Here is a 26,898-nt window from a genome sequence, read left to right on the forward strand (position 1 = left end):
TGCATCACAAGAGTTGCTCACCTTTTTTGCACTTTGGGACTTTTTCTAAAACAGCAGGTTTTTTTTCTGATGCTCAGATTTTTTCACACCATTTGACTCCATACTTTACTTCAATAGTCCCATGATTCCCCTAATCCTATCAGGGTGGCCCTCCCCTGAATTCCACACTGTCCAAATCCTTATAATCCAGTTCACTCCCCAGTCGTTGACAATGTTTTACTGCATATGTGCTTCAAAGCCATTAGTCAGCACAGGCTTTACTATCTAAATCAGATATCCTTACTAAATACGTGCTAACCTGAGTAAATTGGACATACTATATGCCACATAAAGTAGTAGTGAAAAAGCAGATCTACAATAGTAACTCCATTTACAATATTAACTGGTTCTGTGATGGAGCTCTGAACTAAAAAAAACTTGTATCTCAAATCAACCTCTCATTGAAATCAACTCCAGTAGTTTTATGACGTAACATAATCATTTACAGCAGTGGTCCCCAAACTACGGCCCGCGGGCCGGTTCCGGCCCCCCAGCATCCAAAATCCGGCCCACAGGAAGTCCCAAGTAAATGTTATTTTTATTTTTTTATTTTTTTATTTTTATTTTTATTTTTTTTTAATCTTTCCTTTCTAATTAATTTTATACTGCTTGTTACTCTTGGTGTCTCCTAGCCGCTCAGGCAAATCCTATTGTCTAAAAATGAATTTTCCCATCGATAACGTGACAATGTTAAATGTTGATGAACATCAATGTTAATTGATGTTAAATGACAAAACGGATTATAAAGACAATGTATATATGTATATATATATTAGGGGTGTGGGAAAAAATCGATTCGAATTCGAATCGCGATTCTCACGTTGTGCGATTCAGAATCGATTCTCATTTTAAAAAAATCGATTTTTTTTTTTTTTAATTGAATTTTTTTTTTTTTTTAATTAATCAATCCAACAAAACAATACACAGCAATACCATAACAATGCAATCCAATTCCAAAACCAAACCCGACCCAGCAACACTCAGAACTGCAATAAACAGAGCAATTGAGAGGAGACACAAACACGACACAGAACAAACCAAAAGTAGTGAAACAAAAATGAATATTATCAACAACAGTATCAATATTAGTTACAATTTCAACACAGCAGTGATTAAAAATCCCTCATTGACATTATCATTCGACATTTATAAAAAAATTTTAAAAAAGAACAATAGTGTCACAGTGGCTTACACTTGCATCGCATCTCATAAGCTTGACAACACACTGTGCCCAATATTTTCACAAAGATAAAATAAGTCATATTTTTGGTTCATTTAATAGTTAAAACAAATTTACATTATTGCAATCAGTTGATAAAACATTGTCCTTTACAATTATAAAAGCTTTTTACAAAAATCTACTACTCTGCTTGCATGTCAGCAGACTGGGGTAGATCCTGCTGAAATCCTATGTATTCAATGAATGGAGAATCCTTTTGAATCTTGGCAAAAATCTTAGCCACACGATTATCAAATGTAATAGGAAAATTAATTCATACTGACCAAACTGGCTTCATGGAAGGTTGACAATCTTCAGACAATACAAGGAAATTGTTTAATGTTATTTACTATGCTAGAAGTCTCCCTTATCCCACAGCAGTATGTACTGTTGATGCGGTGAAGGCATTCCACCGCATAAACTGCTCATTTATGTTTTGCACATTACGTAAATTTGGATTTGGAGATAATTTTATACAACGGATTAAGATGCTTTATACAAGGCCCATGGCATCAGTCAAAACCAATAATCATATTTCAGAACCTTTTTCGTTAAAAAGAGGAGTAAAACAGGGATGTCCTGCATCTGGATTATTATTTAATTTGGTTATTGAACCCTTAGCTGCAAAAATAAGAAGTGAAAATAATATTCATGTTATAAAAATTGGCTCTCAGTATAATAAGCTATCGATGTATTGTGACGACATAATTCTCTACCTGTCACATGTTAACTCCTCTCTACACTATATCAATAATGTCATCACTGAATATGGCTGTTTATCAGGGTATAAAGTCAATTGGGACAAATGTGACATATTACCACTTAACACTGCAAGAAATCACAAGTTCAGAACTCCAAAATTGGGTTTGCTTTTGAAATTGTATTGCATTATTATGGTATTGTTGTGTATTGTTTTCATTTAAAAAATAAAAATAAAAAAAATTAAAAATCGTTTTTGAATCGAGAATCGTGTTGAATTGAAAAAAAATCGATTTTGAATCGAATCGTGACCCCAAAAATCGATTCTGAATCGAGCCAAATTTTTTTAACCCAAGTCAAAAAGTTTGGGGACTCCTGATTTACAGTATTTACCTTGCAAAGTTGACTTCTACAGTGTCTCCTTCCAGCTGCTTCTCTGTCAAACACACCATCAGCAGCTTTTCCCGATTTTTATGGATAAAATGTCTGCCGTTTAGATATTATTTTAACATTCTCGGCTGGCGTTTGACTCATTTTGCAGTGATACGCTCCAACTGTTTCACACGCTCGGTCATGTTTCTGATGATTTATTTCTTTAAATCTATGAATATCATCCACTTCTTCTTCTCAGCACCGTGAATTAAACTCACTTTCTCTAAGTTATGTCCATTTCTAGCTATAAGCTAATGCTAGAGAGTAAGTCCGGATGTTTTGGTCGGATCTTGTGCTACACCAACTAAATGGTAAATGGTAAATGGGTTACACTTGTATAGCGCTTTTCTACCTTTTTAAGGAACTCAAAGCGCTTTGACACTATTTCCACATTCACCCATTCACACACACATTCACACACTGATGGCGGGACTAATGGCAGGGATGCCTGTAACTCAAATGTTTGCTTGCAACTTAAAGCATACAAACTAACCGAGAAACAGCTGTTGTGAAAAGAGAAAGCAGTTATAATTTAGATCAGGGACAATAGAAAGAAGCATTTCAATCAAAAGTGTTAGTTTATGGAACTATCTTGACAGTGGAACAAAACAATGTAAATCTTCTACTGTATTTAATATCATGATGATGAAAAGATATTAAATTGTTGTTTCCATGTTTACTTTTTTGTTACATGTTATGAAATATGTGTCATGATCTGTGAGCTCTTTGTGTTGCAGTGCCTGGTTTTCGGGCTACGGGGGCGGAGCCACCGCCGTGCACACCTGATACCCATTTCCTCCTGACTACTTAAGCTCTCCAGTCCATTTACTCGGCGCCAGTAGATTCCGGATGGTTCACCTTTCCAGTCGTGTTCATCTCCTCTGCTCTGGCTCCACTCACGCTCCTCGTTCCTGTGGCTCTGCTCCTGCGCTGCAGTGGAGCGTTTACTTGTTTCTCTCCACACCTTTTCATGTGCGACTTCCTTTTCTCTACACTTTTTGTGTGCGTCTTTAGTTCTTTTTTGTCACTCCTTATTGAGCGTGCTTTTTGTTATTAATCCTATTCGTTTTGTCACTGCGTCAGGGTCCTACTCTAATCGTGACAATATGTTGGTTATGAATATAGAAACATTGCCTAAATAATCTCCTGAGTTGAACAACAAATGTTATAACTGTGTGAATATTTAAGTTTTTACTTATTTCTGCTCCTTTTCATTCATGATTTATTTTAATGTTATTTTGATTGTTTTTGTTTGACTTTGAGTGAACGAAATCAAATTAAATAAAAGCTCCTATCTCAAAACACTCTTAAGTTGAGGTACCTCTATAGTAGGAATCTCAATGTTTGTCCGACAATAGTCAATAAAATAATGTCCCGCTGGGATGCACATTGATTCCCAACCACTGTGCTGCGGCACATCATTGTATCGCAAGAGATCTTCAGGTGTGCATCGGACATGTATCCAATGTCACTTGTTTTAAAAAATATATGATTATCTGCAGATAATGTACCATAGTCTGTGTATGTTATGTATTATGTGTATTGTCTGTTGTCACAGAATAAGTCACTTGTTTTGTTTATTTTTAGTGTTTCATCATGTTTCAATGCCTTAGCTCAATAAAGGTTGGGAAACACTGGCCTCGGGCTCAACATGTCAGCCTGCCTCACTGTCAGGAATTTGAAGGCTCAATGCTCTATATCTGTGTTTGCATGTTCTCCCTAAATCAAGGGTGTCAAACTCATTTTAGATGGGGGCGGGGGCCACATGGAGAAAAATCCGCTCCCCAGTGGGCTGGACTGGTAAAATGACAGCACGATAACTTAAAAATAAAGACAACTTCAGATTGTTTTCTTTGTTTAAAAATAAAACAAGCACATTCTGAAAATGTACAAATCATAATGTTGTTGTTTTTTTACACTTACATGTTGCGGTTCACTTTATTTGTCGTTATTTATACTTTATGAATAAATTATGTGATAATGTTCATCAGTCAACTCATTGGCGTTCATTTTCAATCTATCAAGATAAAAAAATAATGAAAAAAATGTAATCACAGGATGTTCTTTATGTAGTTTGATCATTTTCCTCGACTGGTGCACTAACATCATGTGGTTTATTTTATTTTTTTTCATATTTAGCATCATCTTCAAATATACAAATAATTGCTATTGTGACATCTAGTGGACACATTTAGAATAGCAGTTTATTTCATTCAACAATTTCGGCTCATTTTTATACTTAGCAAACTCATCCCTCGGGCCGGATAAAACCTGTTCGCGGGCCTGGTTCGGCCCGCGGGCCTTACATTTGACACCCCTGCGCTAAGTGCTCTGGCATCCTCCCACGTTCCCAAAACATGCATGATGGACTAATTGAATACTTTTAATCCAATACACACACAACAGAAACTGTACTAAAACCCATCAAGTCTCTCTTCAAAGGGGCAGTTAAAAATCATTGACAGGAAACCAATGCACTTGCACAATTGAATTATTCTAAAAAAAACCCTGTAACATTTTTTGATCTGGATATTTACCAGATCTTTATGGATGCTTGTCTCATCTACAAAGTTTTAAATGCGCTTGCACCCCTGCCATTAGATCAGTGGTTCTTAACTTTGTTGGAGGTACCGAACCCTTCTTTAGTGAAAAATAAAAATGTTTTTTTTTTTTTTTCAAATTCAAGACAAAGACATGTTTTTTTTATTGGTGCACGAAATGAACCGTGCATGAACACTTGTTCAAAGAACAAAACCAACACAGGGAATGAACTCACAACAAATGACACATCTGCAAATCAGATGGAAAATTAGAGGGAACATTGTTTGGGGGTATCCATAATACGGCGATAGGGAGAAGTTTTTATTTACACGATGAGTCGGGTGTGTCTTGACCTCCGCGGCGGAGGCTCCGCCTAACCCCTGAGGCCGACTCACCAAACCCCTAGGGTTCGATTGAACCCAGGTTAAGAACCACTGATATATGTATATATATATGAATGGTCAAAGTACAGTCAAACCTGTGTTAGCGGCCACAACAAGTTCCCCTGCAAAGAAAAGTCATGTTGTATAATCAAAATAAACAATTCACATTCGATTATTTGTCATTACGATTTGAAATCGATCAATTTTCAAAAATCGATGAAAAAAAAAATTAATTGTGCATCCTTTCATTTCACTATGGTACGAATTTGTTAATGTTATTTATTCATTTATTTCTCTTTGAATATTCTGAACTCCTGTTTCCATGTGAATGTTATTTTAAAAAGAGAGTGTTGCCTGGTGTAGGAGTTTTAGCACTTCATTAGAACAGTGGTTCTTAACCTTGTTGGAGGTACCGAACCCCACCAGTTTCATATGCGCATTCACCGAACCCTTCTTTAGTGAAAAATAGAAAATTAGAGGGAACATTGATTGGGGGTATCCAAAATACGCCGATAGGAGAAGTTTTTATTTACACGATGAGTCGGGTGTGTCTTGACCTTGGCGGTGGAGGCTCCGCCGAACCCCTGAGGCCGACTCACCGAACCCCTAGGGTTCGATCGAACCCAGGTTAAGAACCACTGCATTAGATAAATTCATTCAGAGGAGAAACAGGGAAGGTCGGAGAACTAGGGCCTTGTCCAGAGGTGATTGCAATACACCAAGACGTAGAACCATATTTGTAAGAGGAACACAATCCTGGAATAAGTTGCCCACACACATTAGAGACTGCGATAACTATCCTCTTTTAAAAAAGAAACTTAAACACTGGCTGAAAATAAATCAGACATGCACCCATTAAACCATTAAACACTGTTTCCAGATTCCAGCCTGTTCCAGTGAGCTTCTGGCCAGCGTATTTGAAGCTGTGAGTGAATTGTCTGTCCTGGTCTATTGTCTTGTAATTGTGTATTGCAACTGCTTGTCTTGTCTGTTTTATCATGTCTTATTTATTTGGTTCTTATTTCTGTCATCGTGGTTTTAAAGTCTCATGTGTCTCACTGTGTTATTTTAGAAACCTGCCTTGGGACTACGGCTGAAAATGAGCATTTATGCTAAATCCGGCGCATTTACACTGTTTATTCAAGTGTTGATTAATGTGCACTGTCCCAATTAACTAAATGAAATACAATACAATACAATCAGGGGTGTCCAAAAAACCTGCAGCTTGTTTGTCACACATTCTATGGACAAAATTAAATAAATAAAATAATAAACCTGGATTAAAACATTACGTAATAAATAAATGTGGAGTTTGCATGTTCTCCCTGTGACTGCGTGGGTTCCCTTCCTTCCTCCCACCTCCAAAGACATGCACCTGGGGATAGGTTGATTGGCAACACTAAATTGGCCCTAGTGTGTGAATGTGAGTGTGAATGTTGTCTGTCTATCTGTGTTGGCCCTGTGATGAGGTTGTGACTTGTCCATGGACAAGTGATAGAAAATTGATGGATGGACATTTGCCCCCCAAAAAAGGACCTGACAACCAAAATGTCCGATGACGTGCACATCTTACTGTTTATTGTCTCTGATCATTTCTGTGGGTCTTGTCATGATGAACATTTACACATTTATTGAAAGCCCTCAAAAAGGTTTTAGTTGGCGGAATAATATTAATTATAGTAAAGAACAATAATACAAAGTAATTAAATATCTCAAGGTGGTACACAAATATTATTTTTACTGTAATATAGCACAAAGTTACATTGTAGATGTTTTGTTCAGGTACTTTAGCATATATTGTTTCACCTACATTGTATTGTTTTAGTATCTTTAATGTACTAAATGTATAAAAATGGCTCCCAAGTCTTTCAATTGTTCTCGTTGGAAAATGTTCGGACGCCCCTGCTCTAAATTATCTATAGGTGTGACTATGAGTGAGAGTCTCTTTCTTTCCTTATTGAGTGTACAGTTGTCTCTCGCCACATCATGCTTCTAATAGTGCAGCTTCACCACATGGCACATTTTTGGTTGTTTTTTTTGTAGCATATTCCACTACATTTTACCCCAAATTAAACATTTTCTAGCATAACAATAGCTAAATGAACGACAAACCTCAATAGTTTAGTAGTATTTGGCTCTAAGGGAGACCAAATTCATAGCATGCTGTTCAGTGTCGTGGCCACTGATTGGCTCAGCCTCAGCCAACATTACTCTATTGGATTAGGAGAGTGTAAAGGTGACTAAATGTTGTTATCTATTGTCTGAATGGCTCTCATGATCTATTTAGAAGATAGTTAAAACATTTTATGATTTACAATGAAATATTACATTTATAATTAATAATTTTTCATAACCAACTAACAGCGATAAACGAGGGATTTAATCATTTCTGAGGTTTTAACAGCTTTTTTAGTGTCTAGTTTGCTATGAAAATGTCTATCCTTTTCAAAAATTTATTATTTTATTCGAGGTGTTATATATGACCATTTTTCATAAGCATAGCCGATACCTCACATTATGATCAGTGTCTCTATAATATCCAAATAAAACATATGTTTTCTGTGTCTACTTGAACTACTGCTATTTTATGAAAAATGGATTCCATTTCAAACCATAAGAGGTGTGAATGTATGCATTAAAAATACACATTATTTCTGTCCAGAACTGTCACTGGTGAGCTCTACAGGAAATGTACGACATTTATTACATATTTAAGTTGTATATAATAAGATAGAGAATGAACATATGTTTTGCAAGGTCTGTGTTTTTTGTACAGTCACATGTAAACAATTTCACTAAATACTTTATACCATCACCAGCAATGTGGCTAATCACCAGCAGAGGGCAGCAATGAATCACTTCCTTGGTGGCCCCGTCAAAAAATGAACATGAAAAGGAAACATTATGATGTGTCCATAATCATAAAACAACAATCATACATTAGTTTTGTATATTTTCTTCGTCCACGATTAATTAAATGTTATTGTAAATTATCTTATGCATTTGAAATTATGTTTGAAGAGAAAATGAGTCGAGAATGGATTTAGTTTTAAATAAGGCGGGTTGAATGAAAACGTCATGACGTCACAATGATGCATTTAATGTTCCTCGTAAATACTAACAATTTAGCGACTGATTAAGAACATTAACAAATACAAAATGTCATCATATTTAATTAGAACCGTTAATTTATTTTATCACAAAAAAATCCAGTTTTTTTTAAAGTAGTTTTACATGTGAAAGGCTATACAACTATACCCTTCTACTGCGTTTCTACACTGTCGCTGCTCTGTCATTCCTTTTCCGAGTGGTAAGTGAAGGCATCACAGTTCCCACACCGGCGGACGAAGAAGTGTGGGGGATTTCAGAGCAGCCACTTATCGCGTCATTAAAATTGTTCGGTGAACACTCACAAACAGCCAAAGTCCGCCAGAAAGTTATTGCAAACAATGTGACAACTTGGGTAGACCTGACTCGTCCTCATATAGCGTAACCAAAACGTTCTTTTGCTCTCGTCTGCGCCAGAAGAAGAAGCCATGGAGCCGATAACAAAGTGGACACCGAAGCAAGTTGTAGACTGGATGAAAGGTAAACCCCTAATTCTTCTTCCTTTATTTACTATTGTCGTATTTTTGTCAGAAATGTTACCAATAATAACACTGGTGTCACTTGGAAGGCTTCTTTGTCACAATATCACTGCTAGTTTCGTAGAAACTGTGACAAAAGCGCTCAACAATGTCACTGCTTAGCATTCCACTCACTTGTCAATCAAATGAGCAAATTGGAGTCAGTCTTGTTAGATTTTTGTTCTGAATGCCTTTTGTAAAGTAGGACTAACCCTAAAGATTGCAAACAGGGGCCCAATTGTCAAAACAAACATTACAAAATGCAAAACAATAAATATATGCACTAACAAAATCTTAAACGCAACCAACAGTTACCCTATAGATGTAATAATGTCAATACAACATATCACAAACAGTGCATAAAGTGTTATTTTATATACAAGTCACTTTGTTGCTGTGTTTGGTGCTGCTTTATAGTCTAAAAACAAATGTGCTGACTATCTGAACTTGTGGGCAACTACACTGGGCACTCTGTCATTTTACAAGCCTCATATGCACTCAGAAATACCAATGTGCAGACATTGCTTATTTACCATAGAAATCACAGCTTTGGTTGTTGTAAATCTGCTCCAATGGATTGCCCTGAAGCACTTGCAAGTTCAGCCCAGGCAATGTTTTTTTTTAAAGCCCTTTCACTTACTTTGTTCAGAGGCCAATGTAGCATAGTTGCCACCTGTGGTAAAGGACGGCATTATTGGGCCTAGTCACAGCATAGCTATGTGTGATGAAGGATGTCAAATGGTATGTGAGGTATGGGTGGAAATATTTGCTGCTCCCATTCTGAAACTTTGGGACAGTACAACATGACTGGTTGGATTTGTACAGAATAATAGTACTTTTTAGGGATGTAACAATATAAAAATGTCATATCACGGTTATTGTGACCAAAATGATAATGTTTATCATTACTGTTGCTGTATTGTTGAATGTGCTCAAAGAGTACAAACCCCGTTTCCATATGAGTTGGGAAATTGTGTTCGATGTAAATACAAACGGAATACAATGATTTGCAAATCCTTTTCAACCCATATTCAATTGAATGCACTACAAAGACAAGATATTTGCTGTTCAAACTCATAAACGTTATTTTTTTTTGCAAATAATAATTAACTTAGAATTTCATGGCTGCAACACGTGTCAAAGTAGTTGGGAAAGGGCATGTTCACCACTGTGTTACATGGCCTTTCCTTTTAACAACACTCCGTAAACGTTTGGGAACTGAGGAGACACATTTTTAAGCTTCTCAGGTGGAATTCTTTCCCATTCTTGCTTGATGTACAGCTTAAGTTGTTCAACAGTGCGGGGGTCTCCGTTGTGGTATTTTAGGCTTCATAATGCGCCACACATTTTCAATGGGAGACAGGTCTGGACTACAGGCAGGCCAGTCTAGTACCCGCACTCTTTTACTATGAAGCCACGTTGATGTAACACGTGGCTTGGCATTGTCTTGCTGAAATAAGCAGGGGTGTCCATGGTAACGTTGCTTGGATGGCAACATATGTTGCTCCAAAACCTGTATGTACCTTTCAGCATTAATGGCGCCTTCACAGATGTGTAAGTTACCCATGCTTTGGGCACTAATACACCCCCATACCATCACACATGCTGGCTTTTCAACTTTGCGCCTATAACAATCCGGATGGTTCTTTTCCTCTTTGGTCCGGAGGACACGACGTCCACAGTTTCCAAAAACAATTTGAAATGTGGACTCGTCAGACCACAGAACACTTTTCCACTTTGTATCAGTCCATCTTAGATGAGCTCAGGCCCAGCGAAGCCGACGGCGTTTCTGGGTGTGGTTGATAAACGGTTTTCGCCTTGCATAGGAGAGTTTTAACTTGCACTTACAGATGTAGCGACCAACTGTAGTTACTGACAGTGGGTTTCTGAAGTGTTCCTGAGCCCATGTGGTGATATCCTTTACACACTGATGTCGCTTGTTGATGCAGTACAGCCTGAGGGATCGAAGGTCACAGGCTTAGCTGCTTACGTGCAGTGATTTCTCCAGATTTTCGGAACCCTTTGATGATATTACGGACCGTAGATGGTGAAATCCCTGAATTCCTTGCAATAGCTGGTTGAGAAAGGGTTTTCTTAAACTGTTCAACAATTTGCTCACGCATTTGTTGACAAAATGGTGACCCTCGCCCCATCCTTGTTTGTGAATGACTGAGCATTTCATTGAATCTACTTTTATACCTAATCATGGCACCCAACTGTTCCCAATTTGCCTGTTCACCTGTGGGATGTTCCAAATAAGTGTTTGATGAGCATTCCTCAACTTTATAAGTATTTATTGCCACCTTTCCCAACTTCTTTGTCACGTGTTGCTGGCATTAAATTCTAAAGTTAATGATTATTTGCAAAAAAAAAAAGTATGAGTTTGAACATCAAATATCTTGTCTTTGTAGTGCATTCAATTAAATATGGGTTGAAAAGGATTTGCAAATCATTGTATTCCGTTTATATTTACATCTAACACAATTTCCCAGTTCATATGGAAACGGGGTTTGTACTTAATACACACATCTTTTCACCCAGTATTTTTTTCTGATAACTTACACAGATTGTTAGAAAACGGACTATTTTGCATTTTTTTGTGCTTTGATCATAGTGTTTTAGTCTTTATTTAAATGAAAAGTGTGAAAAATAATTTATGGTGGGCGTTGTGACGTCCTACTCTGTTCAGCGGTCTTTGAACGCATCGTAAAAACACCTTCGTTTCGGATCCCTTGGAGTATAGAACAATCACTCTGTCTAAAAGAGCACAGCGTGTGGGGGCAATATACACAATTAAATATCTTAGTTGCGCAGACAGCAATGTGTTTATACAAGTTTAGATTGGGGTGTTTTGTTTCTTAATGTGGAAAGACTTTAATGTCTCTTGTTTTCAGGTTAGCGTTTAGGATAGCAAGCTAGCGGCAGTCACTCCATGAGTTTATCCGTTAATAATCTCGGTTTTCCATCCATCCATCCATCCATTTTCTACCGCTTGTCCCTTTTGGGGTTGCGGGGGGTGCTGGAGCCTATCTCAGCTGCATTCGGGCGGAAGGCGGGGTTCACCCGGGGCAAGTCGCCACCTCATCGCAGGGCCAACACAGATAGACAGACAACATTCACACTCACAATCACACTAGGGCCAATTTAGTGTTGCCAATCAACCTATCCCCAGGTGCATGTCTTTGGAGGTGGGAGGAAGCCGGAGTACCCGGAGGGAACCCACGCAGTCACGGGGAGGACATGCAAACTCCGCACAGAAAGATCCCGAGCCCGGGATTGAACTCAGGACTACTCAGGACCTTCGTATTGTGAGGCACAATTAATAAGTACAGACCTAACTGCTTGGCATCTCTGCCTGTCGCACCTCCTCCAGTGCACTTCGAGGTCAGCTGCAGGGTCGTCAGCTGGTGCCACCGTTCACTGATGTTTCGCCCCCAAGCCAGGACACCTCGCGGTGGGGGGGCAGTGGCTAAGCGGGGACGTCTCCCCGCGCCACTCCCTGCAACTGACCTCAATGGGGTGTTGAGCCCCAAGTGTTGTCCCTCCTTCTTAGCCACATCCAGAAACTTGCCTTCTCTGCCTCCTCTGCCAACTCCTTAATGGCCCTCCTCAGGCTGTAACCGGTCATTCCCGCCGCACGCAGGAGCCGGGTCGCAGAACCTCCTACGAAGCCCCTGCATCCGATCTCCACGGGGTGAATGGACGCAGACCAGCCTCCCCCCTTACAGTCCTCTGCCAGGTCGCTGTACTTTGACCGTTTGAACTCATGTGCTACTGGTATTCCCTCCTCCCATGGCACGGTTAGTTCAATGATGAGGACTTTCTTAGCAGCTGAGGACCACATCACAACGTCTGGTCTTAGCGTTGTCTGTATTACCTCAGTTGGGAAGACTAGCAGCTTGTCCAGGTCAACGCGCATCTCCCAGCCCTTACCAGGGGTAAGCAGAAGTGATGATCTTCCCGCCTCTGTCTTCTGTCCTACCTCTCCTGGTTTGATGAAATTGATGTTTGGCCGATGGCGATCTGTGGCGTTGTTTGCCCCGACTCTGCATCTCTCCAACAGCTCTGCCAACTTCCTCAGCACCTGATTGTGTCGCCACCGGAAGCGTCCCTGCGTCAGCGCGACGTTGCAACCTGAAAGGATATGTTTGAGTCCTGCATTGTCTTTGCTGCACAGGGAGCACTTGCCCTCGCTTCCGAACCATTGGGCGAGGTTTCGAGGGCATGGCAGGGTGTCATACGCTGCCCTCACGAGGAAGCTAAGCCGAGATTGAGGAGTTCGCCAGATGTCGGCCCAGGTTATGACTCTTTTGATGGTATCCTCCCAGCGAGTCCATGCCCCCTGTTTTCCCTGGGATACGGCCTTGATCCAATACTGGTCTTGCGCCACTTGTGTGACCTCTTCCACCACCATGGCCTTCCTCTGCTGTCTCGTGGCTTTGGACCAGAACTGGACTGGTTGCCCCCATCCCAGTCCTGCCCGGCTGTCTTGGACTCTTCCCAGAATCTCCTTGTACTTCAGCCTTGAGACAGCTTGGTCCACTTCCACCTGAGCCTTCCACTTTCGTCCAGTGCGGACAGTCACCGCTGCACTCTTCACAGCTTCGTCTCTTGATTCCCTCACTTCCAGTACAAGGCGAGTCTTCTCCTGCTTGTAACCCAGATTGATTGACTTCAGAGGAAGTTGCAGAATGTTCTTGCCAAAAAGACCTGTGTCCGAGAAACAGCGGGGGAGGCCCAGCCACTTCCTGATATAACCGTTGGCAATGCTGTCCATCTTGCTGGCCTGAGAAGATGGAATTTCGGCTACTTTCAGCGGCCACATTACGCGGTGGAAAAGTGTGAAGTGGTAACACCAAACCTTCAGCTTCCCAGGAAGTTGGCTGCCGTCGATCCTTACGAGCCCCTCTTTTAGTTGTTTCTGGACCACCCTCCCCATCTGCCTGTCCGAAAGCTCTGCTGTATACTCCCTCCCGAGGCTTCGGATGGGCTGCTCTGCCAGGAGTGGAATCTTCTCACCTCCTGCTGTGAAGACTGTCCTGTCATCTCTCACACCCTTCCTGATGGACAGGCTCCTGGACTTAGCAGGCTTTATCTTCATCCTCGCCCAGACGGTCAGTTCGTCGAAACGCTTGAGGAGTCGTGCTGTGCATGGGGCGGTCTGTAGGATGCTTGTCACATCATCCATGAAACCTCTCAGAGCGGGGAGTCTTCCTCCTGACGGTGTTTTCAGGCCTCTGACCATTTGCCTTGCTCCAATGAGTAACACTTCAAATGCAGCCACAAAGAGGATTGGTGATATGGAGCAGCCCATGGCAATTCCCACTTCCAACCGCTGCCATCCTGTCATGTAGTCATCTACTGAGAAGCACATGTGTAGGTTGTTGAAATACTTGGCTATGATGTTACTGACACACACAGGAACGTGGAAGAAATTCAGGGCAAACTCAACCAGCTTGTGTGGTACTGAGCCATAGGCATTTGCCAGGTCGAGCCATACCACGTGGAGGTTGCTCCTCTCTCTTTTGGCACGCTGTATCTGATCCCAAATCACGGATGCATGCTCTATGCACCCCGGAAAGCCTGGCAGTCCGGCTTTTTGACAGCTTGTATCGATGTAGCAGTTGTTGCTGAGGAAGCTGGATATCCTTTTTGCCAGGACAGAGAAAAATACTTTTCCCTCCACGTTCAGTAAAGCGATTGACCTGAACTGGCTGATGTTGGTTGAATTTTGCTCCTTGGGGATGAATATTCCAACTGCCTCTTGCCACTCCGCTGGAATGGATTGCTTCTTCCACACAACACTCATGAGCTTCCACAAGATTGTGGTCACTTGCGGACAGTTTTTATACACCTTGTAAGGAAGCCCGTTTGGTCCTGGTGCAGAGGCTGATCTGGCTTTCTTAAGGACTTCTTTAATCTCGCTCAGCCTAGGTGGGGAAGTGTCGAATGGGGTCTCTGGGGGCTCTGGACGTGGCACATGGCCTGGTGAACCAAGTGGTGTATCTTTGGCTGCATCCGTATACTGGTCCTTGATGTGTTGTTCCAGATCCTCTTTCGCGATGGACAGCTTGCCACTTCGCTTTTCGTCCAGGAGCTGACGGGCAAACCGAAAAGGATCCTTGAAGAAGTCTTTTCTTTCCTTCTCCTTTCGTTTCCGGCGCCTTCTGAGTCTCTCTGCCCGACGCAGCTTGGCAAGACGCTGCTTGAGATCATCCCATAGCACTTTGAGCCCTTCTTTTTCCTCCGCGGCTGCTTTCCTCCACCTCTTACGCAACTGGCGCCTGTTGGTTATAAGCCCCTTGATTTCCCTCTCCCTCCGTCCTTTGTGCCTCTGGGCTGTGGCTCGCTTGGTCGCGCTCTCTCCGAACTTCTCTCTGCACTCCTCATAAATGATGTTACTCAGCGAGGTTAGTTTACGCTCAACCGTCCCTCGCAGGGAATGCTCCAGTACCCCTCTCAGGTGATCGTCAAGCTTGCGCCATTCTGCTTGGTTGCTTGCCTTCGGCCACTTGATCTTCTTGCGCCTTTCTGGATGTTTGCGTTGGCTCTCTGACTGTGCAACTCTCTGGGGGACTGCATGAGCTTCGCTCTCGGGTGCTGCATTCATCTCCCCTCCTGCTTCCACTGCCGTTTCCCCCTCAGCATTGCTGGGACCCTCTGCACTGTGGTTTGTCACCTGGCATTGGGTCTCTTCCGTCTGACCTGCCGAAGCAGCGCGGTTATGCTGGTCGGGAGTACTCCCACACTTCATTCTCCCTTGATGAATCCGCAGTCCTTTAAAAGAAGTCACCTTCTGCCACCCGCATTTACACTTCCGGAGAACCTTCTCATTGTCGTTTTCCGTTCCGTTTGTCACCGTTTGATCCGTCAGAATAGGCCCATCTTCCATCCCGCCTCTCGGAGGGCCTTCGGGTTGTTTTTTCTTATGCCTTTTCGTAGTCAGTTTGTAGGTGCTTCCTCATGAGGAAGCAAGTGGGTAAGGTGACTAACCGCCCACTCCTGGTACGGTCTCTCCCGTCGTCCACCGGTCTTTCCCGGTTGCCCACCAGACTTTCCTGGCTGCCAACTGCTCTTTCACAGTAGTCGCTGGTTCCCCAGAAGTGTCAATTAATAAGTACAGACCTAACTGCTTGGCATCTCTGCCTGTCGCACCTCCTCCAGTGCACTTCGAGGTCAGCTGCAGGGTCGTCAGCTGGTGCCACCGTTCACTGATGTTTCGCCCCCAAGCCAGGACACCTCGCGGTGGGGGGGCAGTGGCTAAGCGGGGACGTCTCCCCGCGCCACTCCCTGCAACTGACCTCAATGGGGTGTTGAGCCCCAAGTGTTGTCCCTCCTTCTTAGCCACATCCAGAAACTTGCCTTCTCTGCCTCCTCTGCCAACTCCTTAATGGCCCTCCTCAGGCTGTAACCGGTCATTCCCGCCGCACGCAGGAGCCGGGTCGCAGAACCTCCTACGAAGCCCCTGCATCCGATCTCCACGGGGTGAATGGACGCAGACCAGCCTCCCCCCTTACAGTCCTCTGCCAGGTCGCTGTACTTTGACCGTTTGAACTCATGTGCTACTGGTATTCCCTCCTCCCATGGCACGGTTAGTTCAATGATGAGGACTTTCTTAGCAGCTGAGGACCACATCACAACGTCTGGTCTTAGCGTTGTCTGTATTACCTCAGTTGGGAAGACTAGCAGCTTGTCCAGGTCAACGCGCATCTCCCAGCCCTTACCAGGGGTAAGCAGAAGTGATGATCTTCCCGCCTCTGTCTTCTGTCCTACCTCTCCTGGTTTGATGAAATTGATGTTTGGCCGATGGCGATCTGTGGCGTTGTTTGCCCCGACTCTGCATCTCTCCAACAGCTCTGCCAACTTCCTCAGCACCTGATTGTGTCGCCACCGGAAGCGTCCCTGCGTCAGCGCGACGTTGCAACCTGAAAGGATATGTTTGAGTCCTGCATTGTCTTTGCTGCACAGGGAGCACTTGCCCTCGCTTCCGAACCATTGGGCGAGGTTTCGAGGGCATGGCAGGGTGTCATACGCTGCCCTCACGAGGAAGCTAAGCCGAGATTGAGGAGTTCGCCAGATGTCGGCCCAGGTTATGACTCTTTTGATGGTATCCTCCCAGCGAGTCCATGCCCCCTGTTTTCCCTGGGATACGGCCTTGATCCAATACTGGTCTTGCGCCACTTGTGTGACCTCTTCCACCACCATGGCCTTCCTCTGCTGTCTCGTGGCTTTGGACCAGAACTGGACTGGTTGCCCCCATCCCAGTCCTGCCCGGCTGTCTTGGACTCTTCCCAGAATCTCCTTGTACTTCAGCCTTGAGACAGCTTGGTCCACTTCCACCTGAGCCTTCCACTTTCGTCCAGTGCGGACAGTCACCGCTGCACTCTTCACAGCTTCGTCTCTTGATTCCCTCACTTCCAGTACAAGGCGAGTCTTCTCCTGCTTGTAACCCAGATTGATTGACTTCAGAGGAAGTTGCAGAATGTTCTTGCCAAAAAGACCTGTGTCCGAGAAACAGCGGGGGAGGCCCAGCCACTTCCTGATATAACCGTTGGCAATGCTGTCCATCTTGCTGGCCTGAGAAGATGGAATTTCGGCTACTTTCAGCGGCCACATTACGCGGTGGAAAAGTGTGAAGTGGTAACACCAAACCTTCAGCTTCCCAGGAAGTTGGCTGCCGTCGATCCTTACGAGCCCCTCTTTTAGTTGTTTCTGGACCACCCTCCCCATCTGCCTGTCCGAAAGCTCTGCTGTATACTCCCTCCCGAGGCTTCGGATGGGCTGCTCTGCCAGGAGTGGAATCTTCTCACCTCCTGCTGTGAAGACTGTCCTGTCATCTCTCACACCCTTCCTGATGGACAGGCTCCTGGACTTAGCAGGCTTTATCTTCATCCTCGCCCAGACGGTCAGTTCGTCGAAACGCTTGAGGAGTCGTGCTGTGCATGGGGCGGTCTGTAGGATGCTTGTCACATCATCCATGAAACCTCTCAGAGCGGGGAGTCTTCCTCCTGACGGTGTTTTCAGGCCTCTGACCATTTGCCTTGCTCCAATGAGTAACACTTCAAATGCAGCCACAAAGAGGATTGGTGATATGGAGCAGCCCATGGCAATTCCCACTTCCAACCGCTGCCATCCTGTCATGTAGTCATCTACTGAGAAGCACATGTGTAGGTTGTTGAATGCACTAACCCCTATGCCACTGTGCTGCCCGGTTTTTATCGTTTTTTGCGATAAATGTAATTTAAAACAGTAATACTAACCGTCAGGAGTTGTACAGCGGTTAACATGATTACCATTTATTGTTACATCACTAGTACTTTTCTTAAAAGTTTATAGCACCTTAATCTAAATGTATTTTATACACATTTTAGCTAAACCATTATCAAATAGACTGTATTAACTGCTGGTTGAAGCAAGTCTTTTTCTTGCTCATCTATAGTTGGGAGCTAAAAGAGATTGTGAAGGGGTGAGTTTCATTAACAAGAGCCAAACTAGGACACACATGGTTAGAGGATTAGGGTTTACTCATGACACTAGGCCAATCGTACTGTGCTTAGGCCCACTTCACACCTAAAGTCCGGCATTTTTGGCAATCCTGTTACATTTCCCCTCTGGCATGGCTAAAAGTGGTGAACCAGGGCACGGCACGATTGCATGCAGAAGGGCTAGTCATAGAATTACTATAATCCGATCGCTCCTTGTATGTTTTTCATGACAACTGAAAATATCCATCCATCCATCCATCCATCTTCTTCCGCTTATCCGAGGTCGGGTCGCGGGGGTAGCAGCCTAAGCAGGGAAGCCCAGACTTTCCTCTCCCCAGCCACTTCGTCCAGCTCCTCCCGGGGGATCCCGAGGCGTTCCCAGGCCAGCCGGGGGACAGTCTTCCCAACGTGTCCTGGGTCTTCCCCGTGGCCTCCTACCGGTTGGACGTGCCCTAAACACCTCCCTAGGGAGGCGTTCGGGTGGCATCCTGACCAGATACCCGAACCACCTCATCTGGCTCCTCTCGATGTGGAGGAGCAGCGGCTTTACTTTGAGCTCCCCCCGGATGGCAGAGCTTCTCACCCTATCTCTAAGGGAGAGCCCCGCCACCCGGCGGAGGAAACTCATTTCGGCCGCCTGTACCCGTGATCTTGTCCTTTCGGTCATAACCCAAAGCTCATGACCATAGGTGAGGATGGGAACGTAGATCGACTGGTAAATTGAGAGCTTTGTCTTCCGGCTCAGCTCCTTCTTCACCACAACGGATCGATACAGCGTCCGCATTACTGAAGACGCCGCACCAATCCGCCTGTCGATCTCACGATCCACTCTTCCCCCACTCGTGAACAAGACTCCTAGGTACTTGAACTCCTCCACTTGGGGCAGAGTCTCCTCCCCAACCCGGAGATGGCACTCCACCCTTTTCCGGGCGAGAACCATGGACTCGGACTTGGAGGTGCTGATTCTCATCCCAGTCGCTTCACACTCGGCTGCGAACCGATCCAGCGAGAGCTGAAGATCCTGGCCGGATGAAGCCATCAGGACCACATCATCCGCAAAACGCAGAGACCTAATCCTGCAGCCACCAAACCAGATCCCCTCAACGCCTTGACTGCGCCTAGAAATTATGTCCATAAAAGTTTTGAACAGAATCGGTGACAAAGGCCAGCCTTGGCGGAGTCCAACCCTCACTGGAAACGTGTCCGATTTACTGCCGGCAATGCGGACCAAGCTCTGACACTGATCGTACAGGGAGCGGACCGCCACAATCAGACAGTCCGATATCCCATACTCTCTGAGCACTCCCCACAGGACCTCCCGAGAGACACGGTCGAATGCCTTCTCCAAGTCCACAAAGCACATGGTAGACTGGTTGGGCAAACTCCCATGCACCCTCAAGGATCCTGCCGAGAGTATAGAGCTGGTCCACAGTTCCACGACCAGGACGAAAACCACACTGTTCCTCCTGAATCCGAGGTTCGACTACCCGGCGTAGCCTCCTCTCCAGTACACCCGAATAAACCTTACCGGGAAGGCTGAGGAGTGTGATCCCACGATAGTTGGAACACACCCTCCGGTTCCCCTTCTTAAAGAGAGGAACCACCACCCCGGTCTGCCAATCCAGAGGTACCGCCCCCGATGTCCACGCGATGCTGCAGAGTCTTGTCAACCAAGACAGCCCCACAGCATCCAGAGCCATAAGGAACTCCGGGCGGATCTCATCCACCCCCGGGGCCTTGCCACCGAGGAGCTTTTTAACTACCTCAGCAACCTCAGCCCCAGAAATAGGAGAGCCCACCACAGATTCCCCAGGCACTGCTTCCTCATAGGAAGACGTGTTGGTGGGATTGAGGAGGTCTTCGAAGTATTCCCTCCACCGATCCACAACATCCGCAGTCGAGGTCAGCAGAACACCACCCGCACCATACACGGTGTTGACAGTGCACTGCTTCACCCTCCTGAGGCGGCAGATGGTGGTCCAGAATCGCTTCGAAGCCGTCCGGAAGTCGTTTTCCATGGCTTCTCCAAACTCCTCCCATGTTCGAGTTTTTGCCTCCACGACCGCCGAAGCCGCACACCGCTTGGCCTGTCGGTACCTGTCCGCTGCCTCCGGAGTCCTATGAGCCAAAAGAACCCGATAGGACTCCTTCTTCAGCTTGACGGCATCCCTCACCGCCGGTGTCCACCAACGGGTTCTAGGATTACCGCCACGACAGGCACCAACTACCTTGCGGCCACAGCTCCAATCAGCCGCCTCGACAATAAAGGCGCGGAACATGGTCCACTCGGACTCAATGTCCAGCACCTCCCTCGTGACATGTTCAAAGTTCTTCCGGAGGTGGGAATTTAAACTCTCTCTGACAGGAGACTTTGCCAGACGTTCCCATCAGACCCTCACAATGCGTTTGGGCCTGCCAGGTCTGTCCGGCATCCTCCCCCACCATCGCAGCCAACTCACCACCAGGTGGTGATCGGTAGAAAGCTCCGCCCCTCTCTTCACCCGAGTGTCCAAAACATGAGGCCGCAAATCCGATGACACAACTACAAAGTCGATCATGGAACTGCGGCCTAGGGTGTCCTGGTGCCAAGTGCACATATGGACACCCTTATGTTTGAACATGGTGTTTGTTATGGACAATCTGTGACGAGCACAAAAGTCCAATAACAAAACACCACTCGGGTTCAGATCCAGGCGGCCATTCTTCCCAATCACACCTCTCCAGGTTTCACTGTCGTTGCCAACATGAGCGTTGAAGACACCCAGTAGGACAAGGGAATCACCCGGGGGAGCACTTTCCAGCACTCCCTTGAGCGCATCCAAAAAGGGTGGGTACTCTGAACTGCTGTTTGGTGCATAAGCACAAACAACAGTCAGGACCCGTCCCCCCACCCGAAGGCGGAGGGAGGCTACCCTCTCGTCCACCGGGTTGAACTCCAACGTGCAGGCTTTGAGCCGGGGGGAAACAAGAATTGCCACCCCAGCTCGTTGCCTCTCACTGCGTGCAACGCCAGTGTAGAAGAGAGTCCAACCCCTCTCGAGAGAACTGGTTCCAGAGCCCTTGCTGTGCGTCGAGGTGAGTCCGACTATATCTAGCCGGAACTTCTCTACCTCGCGCACTAGCTCAGGCTCCTTCCCCCCCAGCGAGGTGACGTTCCACGTCCCAAGAGCTAGCTTCTGTAGCCGAGGATCGGACCGCCAAGTGCCCTGCCTTCGGCTGCCGCCCAGCTCACAATGCACCCGACCTCTACGGCCCCTCCCATGAGTGGTGAACCCATTGGAGGGGTGACCCACGTTGCCTCTTCGGGCTGTGCCCGGCCGGGCCTAATGGGGACAGGCCCGGCCACCAGGCGCTCGCCATCGTGCCCCAACTCCGGGCCTGGCTCCAGAGGGGGGCCCCGGTGACCCGCGTCCGGGCGAGGGAAATCTGAGTCTTTGTTGTTTCATTCCCATAGAAGTCTTCGAGCTGCTCTTTGTCTGATCCCTCACCTAGGACCTGTTTGTCTTGGGAGACCCTACCAGGGGGCATGAAATCCCCCGGACAACATAGCTCCTAGGATCATTGGGACACGCAAACTCCTCTACCACGGTAAGGTGGCAGCTCAGAGAGGAGAACTGAAAATATATGAAATATAAAATACAAAGACTCAAAACAATTCAAAAGTTATTCTCATAACACGCTGGCTCACACATGCTATATTTGTACTCAACTAAGACATGTCATTTAAAAGGTGCAGTTCCTTAATGACAACCGCAACCTTGCACATTCAGAAATAATCAGACATTAATCTGATTTAGGACTCAAAATAATCCACAAAGCCAGGGAATATGCAGTAACACCACATTATGGAACTTAGTGAAGGGATGAGCACAGGCCAGGGAGGGAGAATCACACCCAAGTCCAGTGTGAGTCCGGAAAATCAGACTAATCGATTATCTTCATTGGTCTTTACTAGAGGTGCACCAAATGAAACTTCTTGGCTAAAACCAACAATGAGAAAACCAAGGCTAAAAACCAAAACACAGAAATAAGTTATTATGCCAATTTGTCACAATTGCACTGTGTACTAACTTCACTGTTGCATTGCCATTGCACAAATTAATATTAATCATAGAAAATGAATTAGCTATGCACCAAATTTTTGACAGCAGACTTATCACCGAAAAGAAACGGACTCCGTCACAGTCAGATCTCAACGCCGCCACCCCAACTCAAACACAAGTCTGCGAAAAAATTCTGAAACACATTTTTTATTCCATAGAGCCAAACCGTTCCCGAATGACTTCTACATGTCAAATGATGTGCTTTTAAAAAAAACAATTTAATGACTACAGAGTTTCCCTGAGATTGCCAAGATACCTGTATTATTATTTGCTATGAGGCATATATTTGCTTTAAAAAGGCAAAAAAAGTATACATACACTTAAAACAAATCTGTTATTATTAATTATAGTATTAAAATATATTTTATAACAGTTTTTCACTAGTAGCACTGGTGCTACTAAATGAAAAAAAAATTTGTAGCACAGAAAAAATTTAGGAGCAATATGAAAGGTCTCAAATATGCCAATTTCATTATTAACACTCAGGCAAGGTACACATGTGCACTCATACATATAAACACAAAGCTATCATAAGGCCTACGGTACTCTAATGCTCTATTAAACGGAACATCCCTAAACTGTGCTCGCGCTCTCGCTAACACGAGTGTAAGGCTTGGCGATATGGATCAAAACTCATATCCCGATATAGTTTGGCCCCTAAAGTAACCCAAAAATGTAAATATCTGTTGACGTATCTGAAAATCTCCACCATGCCTTGATTTTAAATTTTCGGGACTGATGAGGATCCCAAATACACAAAAACAGGTACCCACAAGTAAGAAAAGTAGGTTTTACATAATATGATCCCAATGTAAGGGGTGTTTTAAGATGAGAAAAAAGAAAAAGCCTGGACAATAATAAAAGAAGTCAAAAATCTTCTTTAAAAAAACCATTTAGCTATGCTAAATTCTTCAGCTATCAAAAACACAAAATATCAAACGTGAAAAAGTCTGTGGTTTAAATTTATGTTTAAACGTAAGCAGCAACATAAAAATAATTGATCTTTAACATTGGTGTTTTTATTGGTAAACATCATACACACAAAGATGTTAGCCTGCAACACCAACCTGCCAACTGTTTCATGATGCTGTGTGACAGGCTGTGTTCTGAAAATTACTTTAAAAAAGTAATTAACTGTCGTTACTTTAATTTAAAAAAAAAAAGAAAGAAGTTATTGCATTACTATTGGAATTACTCTTTAATAAATATAATTAATTACTAGGGGAAGTAAATATTGCATTACTAAAACAAATTCAAATATCTGGCATAATGCAGTTGAGATAAGTTTTATGTAAAGTAGGCCTGAGTGATATGACCTTAAAATAAAAATCCCCTTTTTTCTCATAAAAAATTAGATTTCCGATTTTTTCCGATTTTTTTCCCCCTACTTTTTAAAGAAATCATTGAATACAAATGACAGCGATAATTCAAAATTAAAATGGAAGAAGATAAACATATTTAAACACACAAATAAAAAGAATATGACTCTTTTGAAACCAGAAAATTATTAATGTATCTTATGCCAAGAAAGTATATTGTGTGTCTATTTATTTTAGTTATTAAAAAAGTTTGTTAAAATATTAAAAATATTTTAGTGTGGGTACTTTTTGAGCACATTCAACAATACCGCGATTATAATGATAACCATGATCATTTTGGTCACAATAACTTCAATTAGCCATATTATTTACTGTTTTGGTTATGTATATTTGAGGGTCCACCAAACCTCAGACAGAACATATTGTATTGCTTTTTGTTGTGATTTTTAATCAAGTGCAACATTTTGCAAATAGAGAATATTTTATTTTCATTGTGTTTTATTCAACCTGGATATTTAACTTTTACATTCCGATTACAATGTTAAAATACACAAGAAATACAAGTTTATTCCAATGAAAGGGTATACTTGCATTATGAATTATTATTTCATCAGTGGTTAATTTGGTTTCAAAATAATGTTGGCAAAAATGTTGTTTATCTGCAATAATTGTTTATAATATATCGTCAAGCAAAATTTGTCATTGGCCCAGGACGAGGTGATAATGCTCATTTCCTGGAGACGCAATTAGCATGTTAATGGCTAACGAGCTTAAATGCTAACAGGAATACAAGACACATTAACGTCTTACCCCATTATAAACTCCCGTTTTGCCTTTAGTATTAAACACTCAAAAACATTCACAAATTAAAAAAGGGAGCTAATATTTAAATTTAAAATAATAATAGAACAATATTTAATGTTTTGCCAAGGAAAGTATATATTGTGTGCGTGTATGTTTTGCTTATTTATTTATTTTATGTATTTACTTGTTTAATTATTAAATATATAAAATAATTAAATAGAACTTGGTGAAAAGATTTCATTGTGTGTAAGTACCGTACCTTTTGAGCACATTCATTAATACTGTGATAATGGTAACGTGATAAATTTGGTCACAATAACGTGATATAAAATATTAAGATCGTGACATCCCTAGAGTCTTTTTTAATTTTTTTTAAATAAAACTTTGTCAAAATATTTTAGTGTTTATAAATACTTTTTGACCACATTCAACATAACGTGATAATTTTGATCACAATAACTTGTTATGAAATGTTCACATCGTTACATCCCTAATTGAGAGCCAGGCTTTGTGTAGATCTGTTAAATTTGTTTACTGCCTCAGTGGTTATTTACACAAACACAACAGTAAAGTTGGGTTTTAGTCTAGTTTATTTCAGACATGCTTAACAGTGTTAAATTCAAGTATATCATATGTTTACACTAGCACAATTCAAAATGTCCAAAAAGGAGTGGGGAGAAGCAGCTTTTTTGTTTTTTCCCCAAGTATAAACAGCAGTGTTGTTGGATATATACCCTTTCTATCAGGGGTGGGCAATTAATTTTTACCGGGGGCCGCATGAGCAACTCGAGCACTGCTGGAGGGCCACATCGACAATATTTCAATTAATTATTGCTCAATATTATTAAGATAAAGATAAATAATAATAATAATAATAATAATTAATAATAATAGTAATACTTCAACATAGTGTGTGTAACAGCATTCCATGAATAATATAAATAAATTAACATTAATAATAAATGACAGTAAAATAAGCACACGTATGACTGAGGAGTCATAGTGTAACTTTGTGTGGTGTTTGAGTTGTCCGACTTTTTGTGTGGCCTTAAACGCACCAGTGGTTTAGTGCTGTGCGTGTTGGTGACAGATGACAAGTTGGTTTTGGCCTGGTTTGTACGGCAGAAAATGACTAGTTTTTCGAGATAGAATTGTTTTACTCATGTTTTTGGTGTGGTTATGTCTGAATATAAACAGTTTTGCTCAATAAAGTGATCTATATAATTCCTGTCCTCGAAGCATCTCGATAGACGTTACAATAATTGAACGGTGTTCAATTGAACGGTGTTGACGAACACCGTTAGGGCCGCTTGTTGTCACTGTCACTCAAAGTTGCATTGCAAAATTACATAGAATAAATATGTTTATTTTGTTTAGAATTCAGATGGGATTTGATTTGGTGCGCGGCATATATTTGCTGCGCGCAGCAGACGCTTGAGCAGTGCGCAATTGCGCAGGCACGCACCTTAGAGGGAACGTTGCTTTGCAGTCCATGTCTTGTTGGAAACACGCCATTCGTCATCAACTTTTCTCTTTTTAGCGTCTCGGGTGTAAACCGTGCATCACTTGTCGCTGCATGTGCACCTTCACTCGCAGGTTACACACGGACACACGCCCATAAATAATACTTTTCAAAATAAAAGCAGCACAGTTGTATTGCGCGCACGACATAGATGTTTTTTCAACTTTATTTTGTAATTAATGATTGCAGCTTTTCACATTCACTCACAATCACGCACACGCATACGTCCACACGGAAGTAATACAAATAACGATTTTCAAAACAAAAGCAGCACCGTTGTATTGCACACTCGACATAGATACTTTTTAAAATGTATTTTGTAATTTATAATTGGCCTCACGCGGGCCGGACAGGGACGCACAAAGGGCCGGATGCGGCCCGCGGGTTGTATTTTGTACTCATTCACACAAAAGGGTTGTTTCTTTCTGTTATTAATATTCTGGTTCCTACATTATATATCAATATATAACAATACAGTCTGCAAGGGATACAGTCCGTAAGCACACATGATTGTGCGTGCTGCTGGTCCACTAACAGTACTAACCTTTAACAGTTAATTTTACTCATTTTCATTAATTACTAGTTTCTATGTAACTGTTTTTTATATTGTTTTACTTTCTTTTTTATTCAAGAAAATGTTTTTAATTTATTTATCTTATTTAATTTTATAAATTTTTAAAAAAAGGACCTTATCTTCACCATACCTGGTTGTCTAAATTAGGCATA

General features: G+C 43.0%; 1 protein-coding gene across 1 annotated transcript in view; it reads left to right on the forward strand.

Moving 5' to 3' along the window:
* The first annotated feature begins 8,604 nt into the window (after positions 1–8,604).
* LOC133646477 (connector enhancer of kinase suppressor of ras 3-like) overlaps positions 8,605–26,898 on the forward strand; it is an 87,655-nt gene continuing 69,361 nt past the window's right edge. Inside the window, exon 1 of the mRNA XM_062041863.1 lies at positions 8,605–8,901. Within this exon, the coding sequence (XP_061897847.1) occupies positions 8,850–8,901 (52 nt within the window). The 5' untranslated portion in view covers positions 8,605–8,849. The remainder of the gene's footprint in view (positions 8,902–26,898) is intronic.

Source organism: Entelurus aequoreus, linkage group LG03 (assembly GCF_033978785.1).
Source record: "Entelurus aequoreus isolate RoL-2023_Sb linkage group LG03, RoL_Eaeq_v1.1, whole genome shotgun sequence".
Lineage (NCBI taxonomy): Eukaryota > Metazoa > Chordata > Actinopteri > Syngnathiformes > Syngnathidae > Entelurus > Entelurus aequoreus.